At 46.4% G+C, this 14,947-nt stretch overlaps 1 protein-coding gene across 9 annotated transcripts in view; it reads left to right on the top strand.

Moving 5' to 3' along the window:
• Positions 1-14,208, top strand: part of axin1 (axin 1) — a 47,967-nt gene extending 33,759 nt beyond the window's left edge. For 8 of the 9 annotated variants that reach the window (XM_048245894.1, XM_048245891.1, XM_048245896.1 and 5 more), the window contains 7 exons: positions 556-693; positions 4,699-5,297; positions 5,707-5,871; positions 7,976-8,221; positions 9,801-9,908; positions 10,573-10,722; positions 11,221-14,208. In XM_048245894.1, coding sequence (XP_048101851.1) covers positions 556-693; positions 4,699-5,297; positions 5,707-5,871; positions 7,976-8,221; positions 9,801-9,908; positions 10,573-10,722; positions 11,221-11,347 — 1,533 coding nt within the window. In that variant the 3' untranslated portion in view covers positions 11,348-14,208. The remainder of the gene's footprint in view (positions 1-555; positions 694-4,698; positions 5,298-5,706; positions 5,872-7,975; positions 8,222-9,800; positions 9,909-10,572; positions 10,723-11,220) is intronic. The other variant, XM_048245898.1, reaches the window with a different exon arrangement.
• Positions 14,209-14,947: the final 739 nt, after the last annotated feature.

A 14,947-nucleotide genomic window follows, 5' to 3' on the forward strand; every position in this document is an offset into this window, starting at 1 on the left:
CAGAGATAGACTAATCTTATTACTCTTTTTCTTTTTGGTCTTATTTTTTAAATTGCAAACATTTGTTGGGGTGGACTGGACTGACCTTGTAGCGAGCGGTCAGCCCACCCTTGGTTGGGAGCGTTATCACCAGTGGCCGCTGGTCTTTGCAGCCTGGCCTTTGTTTGCGTGTGCTGATACTGAGGAGTGAAATGGCTCTGATAATCTCCCCTCCACTATCCCCCTCCTTGCTCCTGTGCCGCGCTGCTTTGGTACACCGACCACACACACACACACACTCTTGTCTTTCAAGCCTATTCCCCTAGTTAGTTCACTGTGTGTCGAGCTATGCTTTGTACAAATGTATTGATTTATTTTCGCCAATCATTCTGATTTGTGTTGGTGCAGTACATGGTTTGTTTCGGTAGAGTTGTTAGGAAGGAAAAATATAGATTTTTTTTTTTGTTTCTTTTATTCTTCTCAAATCAGGGTGTTTTTTTTTGTCTCCGGCTCGTGTTTGGGAACACTACAGGTATTTCAGTTCTAATGTGAAGGTTCTGGATCTTTCCTTGCCAGCGCACAAACCGGATGCCAAAGGATATCCACGTGGACCCAGAGAAGTTCGCCGCTGAGCTCATCAGCCGGCTGGAGGGCGTTCTGAGGGAGCGCGAGGCCCAGGAGAAGCTGGAGGAACGTCTCAAGAGGGTCCGGCAGGTACGCAGTCAGACACACCTCATCTCTCTCTCTCTCTCTCTCTCTCTCTCTCTCTCTCTCTCTCTCTCTCTCTCTCTCTCTCTCTCTCTCTCTCTCTCTCTCTCTCTCTCTCTCTCCACATACACAGAGCTGCTGGGTTATACCAGGTCAGAAAGTAGCAGCGCTGAACAGTGGGCTGAGGTGTACCTTAGAGCTTGAGCTTGCACACAAAGTATTGCCTACTAATACTCATCTACAACATCCAAAGAAAGAAGGATTAGTCAAAGAGGATATGGTTTGGTAGACAGTGTAGAATCATGCCCCCTCCCCTGAAAAAACCTCCCTAATATTGCTCATCCAACACGCTCAAAAATATGTCAATATGAGTGTGATGTAAACTAGACCAGCTAGATCCATTTCACATGTTCAGACATAAGCTGGCAGCCATCCCATTGGCCCTCCCCACCGTGGACTTTTGTAGTTTCTGTAAGGGGGTGGGGTGTGTGTGTGTGTGGAAGTAGAGGTAACTTCATTAGAGCTCTAATGCCCCCCTCCTCCCCAACCCATGGATGGACATCAAGGTTGCCTTCTACAGCCCCCGCCACCTCCCAATATACATCAGTTTTCACACTCTTGCATCACGTGCCAAGTCATAAATCAGTTATACATGTTGCCAGCAATGCAGTGAAGTTATCAGAGACACTATGAGACAGTATAATTACACCTGCCAGGGAATCCATGTTATGTGGCTAAGCTGCTGCCTAGCAGGTAAAGCACGTTTAAATGGCTATAGCCTACATTTAAGTTCGTTTAGATCCAGTGATTCTGCAGTCATGGAAACGCTACGTCACACTTCGGACTCTATTATCGAGGCTACATAAGGTCTGTCTGCGCGGGAGCGCCCAACCCACACAGCTTGTGGATCATTATGGTTCATTATGCTGTTGAAAGGGTAGGGGCTCTCAGTAGACACCTGTCCACGTCCTGTGTGTGCTTACACCTCCCGCGGCATGTTTGAATGCCAAACCTGAAGCACCGGAAAGTACAAAACAACAACATCGCTGTTGGCACAAACAAAATATGACATCACAAAGAGGAGAATTGCTTTTTTTCCCCCATTTTAACCAAACAAACAATCACGTTGACGCTTATTCTTAGGAAAATATTGTATACTGACATGTTTGAGGCTTTAATCGAAAACATAATGTTACAAGCGTCATTAGAACATCTTGCGTAGATGTTACAAGTACATCAATGAAATCTTTCATTAGACGCACACAGGCTTTTTGTGCAGAATGATCAGAAGTATTTCCTCTGAAAGCCATTGAGTTTACCACTTTCTATAGAGTATCAACCACGCGTCCCAGTTAACCAAATTATAGTGCTGGTATTATTGCAGTGAAATAAATATCAATGGGCTCTATGTTTTTAATTTGTCGTCTGATTGCTTGAAAAGCATTCTTCTTCAGACACCCAGGGCCCGCTCATTTCATCATTGTTGTTGTTTTGGAGGCCAGCGTTGGCTCACGGAGCTCCTCTCTCCACGGCGTCGCTGTCAGCATCAGGTGGCGCACCTGCTCTCCGCTCCACGCTGCCGCCGCCAGTGCCGATGGTGGTAACCAGGGCTCTGCCGCCGCGTACTGGCGCAATGACTCCGCTTGAAGTCTAGTGGCGCGTGAAAGAATGCCTGAGCTTTCCGCAAATGAGAGCCCTCTAAGAACTCGAAGCCGGGCGTTAGGTCTCAAGGCGTATGATTTAGGTAGTTTGGCCTCAGTTTGGCCCATTCTCTCATTGGAACAGGAGGCTTGGATTATTTAAAGCTGGAAGGGCAGAAATGTCATTCCGTATTTAATTGATATAGCTCGGCATCAGACAGGAGGCCTTGTGCCATTCTGATGTGATTACGGTTGAAAGCCCTCAATGTCAGGCTTTTCCTCTCATCACACAGAATGTGGTTGGAGGTGTAGTACGCACGATTGGAGACTGTTAGTATTCCGCCGGCAGACTCGACAAGCATGTTGCCAGGAAGATTGAAGTGGAAAGTGAAAAAAAAATCACTTTTCAACCTTCTGAAAAGAATCAGGAAAAAGGTATCACGTCAAAATTCACCCAAAAGTGCTCATCTATGATTCACCCAGAGTAAAATCTAACCCCCAAAATGTTCCATGGCTAGTCTTATGTTGCAAGATGTTCAAAACTCTCATAATGCATAGATTTAATTCTGTTTTTTGCAAGTGATCATTGCATTCACTTAAATCCAGTATTCCTTTAGAGCATTGTCTTGAATGAGCAACCACTGTCAATTATTCTGTGTTCTCATAACTGCTACTCAGTTCTTGTGAGTTATGAACCGACTGATGAACTTTGCCTTTACCCTTGTTACCTTTGGTGGAAATCCAAATAATGGCACTCTGGTGGGTTTCTTTGTTTTCAGATGTTTGTTCTCTTAGTTTGCGTTTGTTCAGTGAGTGAAGCACTGAAATCCTCCGTAGTGCAGTAGCTACTCTTTGCTCCCTCCCACATATCTTCCAAAATCAGAGCTAACTAGCTACCACATGCAGGCGTGCTGAGATAATGTGAAAAGAACACGTGAGTGTAATTTCACAGTTTGAGCTGCCCCATTTCCCCAAAAAAGGTAGAAAGCCGACATAACTCGTTAGTATTTTTGGCATGGAATACCTTGCAGGCCACCCTCAGCCAAGTGAAACCAAGACTATGTCCTTGATGGCTCCTTGTGTAGTTCTGCAGAACCGTTTGAAGAATTCTGTCCTAGTTGGATCTATCATGTTCCTTCTCATGTCCTCTGAGGCGATGTGTAAAATGAGTCTGGACGATGTCCACCTGTAATTCCTCGCCCTGGCTTTTGTGCGCCCCTCTAATCAGCCGGCCCTTGGCTGGATTAGTATGGAGCAGCATGGGGCACAGAGCCTCATCAGAAAACCCATCCTCCTCCTCTCCTCATAGCCCACTACCTGGAAGGAACATCAAAGCCCGTCCATGCATAACTTATCTGGAGTCTCTCCTCTCCTCATGTCTGGGGGTGGGGGTGCGTCGGAGGATGCTGCAGAGGGTTGGGGGGTATGCCAGGAGGAGGACTAAGCCCTGAGGCTTGGAGAAGGGGCGCTTAAGATGCATGAGGCGCACATCTACACCCCCCCCCCCCCCCCCCCACACACACACACACACAAAGGCCGCCACCACAAAACGCCTGTCCACTCATGCTGGTGATGAGAGGCTGTAATTGTGGATCGTAATCGGTCAGTCTTTTCTGTTCTCGGTTTATCATTATACAAGGTTTATTGCCATTTTTGCCTACAGCTGTACCTGAGTAGGAATACAAAGTGAATGTGTACGTGTGCATTGTTTTGTGTGTCAGTTTGTGCAGAATTCTAAGGAAAACAGTGCCCCCTGCTGGTATACTGATTGCAACAGCATGTGATGATTGTCTCCCTAGTCCTATTTGTTTAGTTGTCTTGAGAAACAAATATACAGAAAAAACAGTGAGGGAGATGCCAATCTCAAACGACTGTCTCCAAGGAAACAATCTGCTGTAGAGGAGATGCAAGAATATCTCATTTATTGGACTGTGCTGTACCATCTGTCCCCATACAGACTTTAGCATTCTGACTAGGGAAAGTACAAGCATGTCTTTGAATGATCAACTAAGTTTACATACGATATTAGGAGCAGGTGTCAATGAAAAACAGTGCAGTGGTGCCTTATGCAAAAAATCCACTCAATTTGTGGTTCGCAGATGTAGCGTACTCTGTAATTATGGCCTCATGGAAAGGAACAGCAGGTGTGGAGTTTAGAGGTAAATTGTGTGTGGTGCATAATTGCAGCTCTAAGAAGGAGGGAAGTCTGGCAGAGTTGAGGCTCTGCTCATAAACATGGGGCGGGGCAAGGAGCAGTGCAGTAAATGGGACAGAGATGAAGTAAACAAGCAGAATCTTAATCTCTATCCCTTTTTCATTCTCTGTCTCTCCTTTCCTCTGTCTGTCTGTCTCTCTGTCCCCTCTTCCTCAGGAGGAGGAAGGTGACGACGCTGACGTGTCGGCCGCCCCGTCTCTCTCGGGCCACCGCCTCCCGCCGGCCTCCTCCTCCTCGCTCCACCACATGGCGCCGCACTCCCACTACGGCGCGCGCTACGCCGAGTGTGCCTACAACGGCCTGCCGCTGGCGCGCGACTCCCACGAGGAGAACCCCGAGAGCATCCTGGACGAGCACGTGCAGCGCGTCATGAAGACGCCCGGGTGTCAGTCGCCCGGCACCGGCCGCCACTCGCCCAAGTCGCGCTCGCCCGACGGCCTGCCTGCCACCGCCGCCGCCTGCTTCGCCAAGGGCCCGGGAGCGACCCCCATGCCCATGGGCCTACCGGCGGGCAAGCACCCGCACCCTGCCCGCTTCGGACCCAAGGGGTTGGAGGCAGGCGGGCCGCCCATGCACCTGTACCACAAGCACGGACCGGGGCCAGGGGCAGGGGTGGGCGGCAAGCCCAAAGAGCAGCTGGACACGCACGGAGGCTTCGCCTGGCAGGCTGAGCCGCACCACTACAGCAGCAAGAGCAGGAACTACGCAGACGGCATGATTGCTGGGCCCGGGGGCATGGAGCTCTCCGCACACGGGTGAGAGATGAGACGCGCCGTATGAGACTTATGAGACCTTGTGCCATCACATTGTGATTTAACATTTGTCTTGATAACAACGTTTTCACTACATTTTGTCAGACTTTTTGAGAAATGCCACACATTCTCCTCCCACTTACCCTTGAGGGAAAAATGCTTTATTTCTGCAGATAAATTTTAACAAGGATATTTCCATGCTCACTACTACCTTGAATCCAAGCTCTGCTGGCATCCTTAGCATCAAGGAATACATTTCTCTGCTTTTGTATCATGCTATGCAAAGCAGTGTGAAAGCCTTTGCTTTCAGTGCTAGGTGTCACACGCATGACACAAATGTAAGCACCCCCTCCTCTGCCTTCTCCAGCTTTAGTTTAAAATCTGCACAATTTTCTCTGTCTGGGTCTTACAGCAGCAAAGGCAGCACGCTAGCCAAGCGTCCCTCGAAGAAGGCCGAGGACTCGTGGAACACGGACACGCCCCTGGGTTCCGAGGAGCTGGACCGGACCCGGAAGATCCTGCAGTGGATGATGGAGGGTGAAAAAGAGGCTGGCCGCTACAAGAAGAGCCCCTATGGGTGAGTAGCCCATGCTGGTGCTGGTGCTGACACCGATACTGTTCCTGGATCTGTTGCCCACAGGGAGCATCAGTTTATATGACTCAAAGGTCTTTTTTTCCAATGAGCAAGAACCACTGCCATCACTGGTCCTGGGTCAGTTATCCATAGAGAACATCAGTGTTTTTTTTTGTTGTTGTTTTGTACAGTGATGTGACTAGCTATACTGATCAAAGTTCCTATTCTTCCTCTGAGCAAGAACAAACTATTGAAGGCTTCAAGGCATTGTGTCTCAGTGCTTAGTTACGACTGAACAGGATTAGCTGATGAGAGTTGTTTGTGTGATAAATTCTTCATGCCTTGTTGGGCTCAGATCAATATACAATGGTAGCTGTGGATGCTGTCGATACATTGTAAGGTGTGGAAGAAGGGTATAGCAGAAGCATATGAAAATAGGCTACTCTAGGAACAGAAACAGAGAGCAGTTGATCAACAACAACAACAACCAACTGCAGCCCCTCCACGCCTGTGTCCATTAGGTGAAGGACAACACAGGATAACAGAATACTGTGACTTCCATGGCGCCCACAGAACACTGAGGTCATTAGTTCCATTATGTAGCTTTGTGATGACTGAATAGTGACTGCTGTGGAATAGAAGCTAAGAGGACTGACATGAGAACACCATGTGTATGTATAGCTTTAGCCACTGAACTGATGATGAGGCCTCCAGATTAGCACCAACACCGCTAAGCTTAGAGCAAATGTCTGTTTCAGTGTTGCCAGTAACAGTGTGTATTAGCAATAATAATAACATTTTAAAACATAAATGGCATCTTGAGTAATGACTGGCATGGTAATATCACTTTTGTGACTGGAGGACTGATTGTGGAGATGGAGTTGTATAGAGTGAGTTTGTATGAGAAGCTGTCATGGCAGGATTTAACCTGATTGACTTGTATGTAGACCAGGGGGGAAGTGGCTGTCAACAGCGGACCTGACAAAAATGTGAAAATGTGGCACTTAGCAGTGGCAGCTCTGTCAGTCTGTGGTGCAGATGGCCGTGGCCTACTGGTTAGCACCAGAGACTTTCTAATGTGGAGACACAGCACTCAAAAAATACTCCATAGAAATACATGGGGTTAGTTTGTAACGCCAATATGGCCGTTGTCTACGCATATCACACCCCTTCCGCGGCAAAACGTCGACATGTAAATACATTGAGCCAATCATGTGGTGTGATGTGAATACATTGAGCCAATCATATGGTGTGTTGTGAAGACATCGTGCCAATCATGTGTTGTGATCTCGCCGCTGGAGCAAGATTGGTGTCGCTGGCCTTGGCGCGACGCCAAGAAGTTCGACCCAAAGACTGTGCCCGATGAGTGCCCAAAAAAGTTGGTATATGGCCGCCGAGTGGAGGGACTTGCCTAAAAGGACTTTGTTAGCGCTTCGGACTTGTAACCGGAGGGTTGCTCGTTCGAACCCCGACCAGTAGGAAGCGGCTGAAGTGCCCTTGACCCTTCAGCTCACTGCGCCGGGATTAGTGAATGCTTCACCTCACTGTGTGTTCACTTTAGCCAGCAGTCATTATCATATACAAAACCCTGACGAGGATCAAGGCCCACATCATGAACAAGCTCACTGTGTGTTATCCCAGTGAATACCTACCTAGGATATTAACCCTAAATGTAAACTACTAGGCTATATTATAAATATTTTGTTGGTTCTACTAGTTCTTAGTTCTGTTGGTTACTTACTTCAAACCCTCTATAGCAACATCCAAGCACTTCCACAATGTCGTATGCACCTGAATCCTGAATTAAAGAAAAAAGATCCTGTCTCTAGTCAATAAGCAATAATGAGAAACATGGCAAGTAATGATAGATAGATAGATACTTTCTTTATTCATCCTGAGGGAAAGTTTGGGCAGCCAGTAGCTTATACAAACGACACGCACACACATATATCTCACATCCATAAAAATCACACACAAAAAAGTAAAATTGTAAAGAGCATGTGAGATACATATAGTAAAGGCTCATATTGGAGAAAGTGAAGTGCTTGTATACAGTGTGAAAAGTGTGCTGTCTTTTGCCTGAAACTTTGTTCTCTCTCTATCTCAGGAGTGTCTCTGGATCCAAGAAGAGCCACGAGACGTCGCGGCCAAGCTCGGTGGAGCGTCCGGGTGCCGTGCACCCGTGGGTGAGTGCGCAGCTCCGCAGCAACACTGTGCAGCCGTCGCACCCCTTCATCCAGGACCCCACCATGCCGCCCAACCCCGCGCCCAACCCCCTCACCCAGCTGGAGGAGGCGCGGCGGCGCCTGGAGGAGGAGAGGAAGAAGAGCACCACGTTGCAGAGCAAGCAGAGGTGAGCAGAGCGCTGCTGCCCGCCCCGGCCGCCGGCCTTGGCGCGCAACGCAACGCAACGTAAAGCATTCTGGGAGTTCTTGGCATCGTCCACGTTGGCTGGGAAGCAGGCTCTGTGCTTGTGAGAAATGTTTCAGTCACTGCCAGGCTTTTCTTTCTGCTCTGCGGAGAGGGCCTTTTCCCTCAAAATTTACTCCTGTCAGTTGGATAATGGAATGATTATTGAACCAAATCGTGGCGAAATGAATTGCTGTCGGCTCAAGCTGGGAAAAAATGTTTGTTTGAACGTCTCTCGTCTGTGGTGGATGGTGATGTAAAATGCCATCATCTGGTTCAGTAACCAGGATCATTTGTCAATCTTGACAATTGATTGCCAATTTGTTGCATGTACATTTGACAAAATGGAATCCATGCAGCAGCAGTCAAATGCCATCACTGTCACTTCTCCAAATGCAGTGTGTCCGAGCGAGTCAAGTTACATTTAATTGGAACTGAAAGATTGATGTGCAAGTCACTAACTCACAAGCAGAGTGGTGTAAACATACATCCTCCTAGCCAGCCCAGCATCCTGCTTTTTGTGTTTGTTCTGCATTTGTTTCCATCCACGGTCATGCTATTTAGAAATTCTCATAATCAAAGGAAGAGTTCTGAACAGTTGTGGGATCAAAATGTAATGTCTACACGCATGCTAATCAGGCTTAAAGCTTGTCAGTGACTTGGCAGTGAGTGACCCGACCTCTCTTTGATTACTCGAGGGCAGGATCGAACGCATGAGCCTACAAATAATGCATCAGCTCAGTGTTCTCTGCACGCAGAAGGATGAAGAGCTCTGATTGCAAGTGGCGTGCCTTTGATCTCGACACATGGTGCATCTCCAGAGTGTTATTAGTGTCGTGGGGTGTCAGAGAGCCTGAGCTGCACAGAGGAAAGAGAGAATTGGGAAGCACAGTAATGGGGAATGGAGATGATCTGGCCTCCATGCGCTCTCCCTGTCCACCCCCTGCTCTGCTGTGGCCTTCGGTCCCCCCCCAGATTGTTTCTCTGTTTGTGTTGCCTTTTGGTGTCTCCCTCCCATAAACGAGCAAGAGATTTAGATGTGTTTTTTCAAGGCAGTGTCTGTGTGTCACATGGGCCTGCATGGCCATCTCAGCTGTGCATGTGTGCCACATGAGTGTGTGTGTGTGTGTGTGTGTGTGTGTGTGTGTTTTGTGTTTGGGTGTGTGAGAGAGAGACTTTTATTTTGAGTGTTTGTGTAGTGTCTAGGTGCCTATGGGCCCCTTACAGGTGTGCCTGAGTTGTGTTGTGCTCAGAGGTGGAAAACTCCGGAACTCAGAAAGTGAGAGACCTACCACCTAAAATGGGTGTTTTCACTTGGCTGGCCTACGAGTTGTGCTTATTAGAATAAGCTGGTTTCCTGAATGGTTAGAACAGATACTATGTGGGAAGACTTTTACCTTTTTGAAGCCAAAGTTTTCCACCTCTGGGTGTGTTGTGTAGTGTGGGTTGTGTGTGCTGTGCTGTGCTGTGCTGTGCTGTGCTGTGCTCTCTTCTCTAACTGCGCTGCTGGGGTTGTTCCTCAGGTATGTGCTGGAGGTGATCCAGAGGGGGCGCGCCGCCGTCCGGCCCGCTCTCTTCCCCCCGCTCAGCGTGGTCCCGGCCGTCTCCGACACGGAGCTCTCTGAGCCCGAGTACGTCCCGCTGCCCTTCTTAGAACCTCCAATCACCCCCCACCGTCCCAACCCTCACCCCATCACCACCTGCACAGTGCCCCCTCCCCCCACCCCACCCAAATGCCTCTCCCTCTCATAGGCCATGCCCAGCCCAGACTCCAGACCCTTGTCCCTGTAGTTCTCCGGCCATTTCCCCTGTCATTTCCCTGCTCCTTATCCATAGCTAGCAGCACGTAGCAGTGGTCAGTAGGCCAGTAGGCTGTTTGTTTCTTACGTAGTTTAGTTTAAATGGTAGCAGTGTGGCACTAACAGTACCACTCCTTTTAGCATGCAACACAGTTTCAAATATGGGGGATCTATCCTTCATTGATGTGGAAAATGTTGGTGGTAAATATGACAATAAAATTGGAGGGTCCTTCCTCTTTTTAATGACCCGCCATCGCTGGCTCTTACCTCTTACCATTGTTGCCAACAACCATGACCATTGACCATTTTGTACCTTTTAAACACAAACTGCCGTTTTCTACTGTCCATCTGTAATGATGATGCAGTGTGGGGCTGTAAACAGCAAATTATGTCCTTTTGAGGATGGAAAACAAGGACACTCAGTGGTCCTGAAATGAGCCTGACGTGCTGTTCTGTAACTCATGATGATTTGTTTAAAATGCTTCTCTGCCTGCAGACACAAACCGGTGAAGAAGCAACCGTGCGACAACATCACGGTGGCCTACTACTTCTGCGGAGAGCCCATCCCCTACAGAACCTCAGTGAAAGGGAGGATCGTCACACTGGGACAGTTCAAGGAGCTGCTGACCAAGAAAGGGAGTTACAGGTACGGACACACACACACACACACAATGCAACAACGACTGATGGAACGAAAGACAAACAGATTTGTGTCTGAGTTCAGGCAGAAATGATAAGTTTTACAAGACACCAAACAGATTTGTGTTTGTGTGTGTGTTGTGTTGTGTTGTGTTGTGTTGTGTTTGTGTTGTGTTGTGTTGTGTTGTGTTGTGTTGTGTTGTGTTGTGTTGTGTTGTGTTGTGTTGTGTTGTGTTGTGTTGTGTTTTTAGACCACTCTATTCTTAATAAAAAAAGTCTGGATGTTGTGTTCTGGATATGTTTCCTTTATACTGTTGTAAAAATACATGCAAAGTCAAATAATGCACTGAATTATATGTTCTGCTTAAACGCACAGCAATGTGACACACATTCACGAACACTGATGCAACACACTCGAAACCCAGTGGAAAATGTGTTGGAATCGTTTTCCTTTCCAAGACCTCTGTGTAAATGGATGCCATTTCCCCCTTATGCCCTTTCCCAGGTATTACTTCAAGAAAGTGAGCGACGAGTTCGACTGCGGGGTGGTGTTTGAGGAGGTGCGCGAAGATGACGCAATCTTGCCCATCTTCGAGGAAAAGATCATCGGGAAAGTGGAGAAGATCGATTGAGGCCGAGTCCATGGTGTGAAGACGGCAAAAGAACGAGAGAGAGAAAGCGAGACTGTGATGAGGAAAACCTGAAGCATGATGGTGGTTATTGGAGTGCTGAAATGGCTTCTGAGAGAGAGAGAAAGAGAGAGAGAGAGAGAGAGGGAGGGAGAGAGGGAGGGAGAGAGAGAGAGAGAGAAAGGGAAAAGTGGGCCGCAAGCAGGTGCAGAGTAAATGGTATGGGAATGTGTTTTTCAGCGGAGGGCTAGAGGCTGAGGTTGCACGCATTAGACTGAAGGATTCTCCCCGAGGGTCACGCTGGAACCCCATGCTAATGGCACCAGGGGCTTCCACCTTTGCACACGGACTGTTGGATTACTCCCCCAGCTGCTAGTGGACTCAGTCCAGCTGTTAGTGCTCTGTGCATGGGATGGAAAGCGACAAACAAGAGACTGGAAGAATGAACTGATGGAGAATGAAGCAGAAGAAGAAAGAGGAATCATACTCTTACCTTGTTTTGGTATATTTCTAACTGAAATGTAATGTAGCATTGCGAAAGACAAAAGTTTGACTAGGACAAAAACAAAATTACTATGAATCTGTTTACTAAAGCTGCATATTTTTGATATGATGTTATCAAACGGAAGGTATCCTTTCTAATGTAACAACTTGTAATTTTTTTTATATGTACCTGGTACCAGATGTGTACAGATTGTTTGTTTTAAACAAGAGAGTTAAAAAGTTTTATATCTATTTAAATATTTAAAAGACAAAGCTATTTGATTGAGATCTTATCGAAGCTGTGGCGCAGTATCTGAGGTTGTTCTCAGGGCCTAAATCTCTGGAGCCTGTGTGGGAACCTAGACACCATAGCCCCCATGTATTACCAAGTGCTTTTAACCCCCCCATGATTCTGCTATTTAATCGCCCGTAGTCCGCTGGCATTAGTCCTCTCTGCACTTCTAATTGCATTAAAAAAGACAAAAAGGAAAGTCGCCTTGAGACTCCCTAACCCCATGAGGATGCCTTCTGTAGCTATTGGAACCAATACTGATTACTGAAACAACGTTTTTGGACAGCGAGATACACAGTGTGTTGTGTACTAGCGAGATACACAGTGTGTTGTGTACTAGCGAGATACACAGTGTGTTGTGTACTAGCGAGATACACAGTGTGTTGTGTAGTCGAGGCCTGTCCCAAATTGTAGTAGTGGTGCAGCAGCCCACAGACATGTCGGGAGCTGCATGTGAAAGACACCCCTCTGCTTTGAAAAAGGCCAGTTCCGGCCTTATTAATTCTCCTTCCAAACTACTTTGAACCCCCTGTTCTGCTCCCCAAGTGAAACACAAACACAGACGTCGACTGGAAGAATGGCTTCATTCAACAGCAGGTGGTAAATGTCAGCCAGTGAGCGCACCAACTTGTAGGAACTTTAAACAGAGCTATCAGCATTTACTCAACTCCAGGGCTCCTGTGAGCCATCTTAAGTGCTTGTGTATTTTCACACTTCAGTGTGTGAAGATGAGCGGCTTGTTGAAGTATCAGCATTTGTGAAGGGATGGCGCTTTTTTTGTATGTGTGTTGTGTGCGGGAGGCTTGTAATCGTTGTGTTGTTGCGTGCACACATCTTAGAGGGTGTGTGTGAGATCCTAGGGTCCAGTGACAGAGTGCCATTGGATGATTCAGTTATCATGTTTACACTTACCTTAATGTATTACGATAAAAATAACTAAATGATGAATTGTAGCCTTTTAGCTTAATATGGCTAATTTTGGTGCCTGGTTGGAATGCATTGTTATACAAAAAAGTAATTTTAGCATAAAGATTTTCTACAGATCACAAACACCAAAGAGAACAGGGGTTTAATACTTTTCACCCATTTTGACATTTTGTTATTTTTTGTTTTGCTTTACTTAAATAATTTGAGTGATCCAAACCAAGTTATATTTTTACAATCGTGCACATTGTTATTTGGTAATATTTTGTAAGAAGATAGTACAAGATGGTGCAAGACTGAGTGAGGTAGCCATTGTGGTAGTAGTGTTTACAGAGAGGAACAGCTAGGAAGAATAACACAAGGTTACTATAACATGGGCTTCGACACACTGAAGGCACTATATAGAGAAGTTTTGCTTTTCTGAAAAGACGTAGCTTAAATTAATTTGAAGATCACTGAGCTCCACACTATCAAAAATCTTTTGATAAGGATTTCCTTACAAGTCTCCATGTGCTGAATACAACATTTGAGGGGAAGGACGCAGACATATCTCTTATTTGCGTTATCCAGATAAACTAATTAACTAAATAAAAAATAGATCAGAACGGCTTTTTCTCAAACTTGAACAGTATCGGTACTCGAATGTGTTGTCTTGATTCCATTGTCGTTGTGCCCCCTGGCGCTGTTGGCACGGGTAGAGGTGACCTCAGAAACAAAACGAAACCACCATTACTGTGACGGCTGGCGCTGACGAGCTTGTCTCGCTGCTGCCGGCCTTTGTTGTACATAGACATCACCGAGTGCCTTTCTAACCCCTTCCCTTGCCTCCACTACATAATTTCATCTCGCTTAGTTGTCTGTTTCCAGGGACAAGAATCATGTTTTTTTGTTGTTGTTTGTTTTTGGGTTGGTTGATTTTGTTTTCCTTAGTGGCTACATTAGTGTCTGTCTAAACGTCTGTCAGACATGCATCCTCACTCTTTGGATAAACTCTTTTTCTATGTAAATATGTACATTTTTAAAAGTGGCTACCAGCAACACCATTGGGATATGTACAGTAGTACTGTGGCTCTTCTCCTGGTGCTCTGATTACCAGTGTGCTGGGTTGTACAGCTATTATTATTTACAGGTACTTGAACAATAAAGACATGTAATAAACCGGTAACCCATGCTCTCTTCTCGTTACTCAATCACATGCCATCTCAGAGCATTCGGAAGATCCTCCAGTGAATGTGACAGAACATATAACATAACATATTTTCAATATTCATCTTTAGCAATAATGAAAATTACATCAGTTTACCTACATTAATATGTCAACAAAAAAAAAAAAAAAAAAAACGTCGGAGTTGACCTTTTCCTAACCAGCCGAAGGAGCCTTGTGCTGTGTCTCAACTTCACTTGCCTGCTGTCACCTGGTGGTGGCAGTCTTGGGCCTTGGTAGTCATATATCCGATCACACTTCTACTCAGTCTGTTATGAGGTACTCCACAGCTCTTGTAAGCAAGCGGACAGAATTGTTTTCCTGTGAGGAGTTCCATAGACTTTTGATAGCATGACGAGGGAGGTGGCAGCTGTTGCTGCTCTGACCTGTGAAAACTTGTGCTCTTTTAATTTGGTATAGACTGGCCATTTCCAATCCATATCTCATACACAGTGTGTTATTAGTAGACACTGCAAATGCAGACATTCCATTGATAAGTATGGACATGTAAGCATTTATCAATAATTAATGTATAATAGCAATAATTTCACTTGGCATGAACACCACAAGAGAGACTTTCACACATGTTTAGGCCGGGGGGTACAAACCATCTCTACACATTATGTGCATTTTGAACTGTATTGTACTGTCTGCATCACCCAAATGTCTGTCATTTGCATTCTGCTTTCAACTTCTCTCT

The sequence above is a fragment of the Alosa alosa genome, chromosome 6 (assembly GCF_017589495.1).
Source record: "Alosa alosa isolate M-15738 ecotype Scorff River chromosome 6, AALO_Geno_1.1, whole genome shotgun sequence".
NCBI classification, from domain to species: Eukaryota; Metazoa; Chordata; class Actinopteri; order Clupeiformes; family Clupeidae; genus Alosa; species Alosa alosa.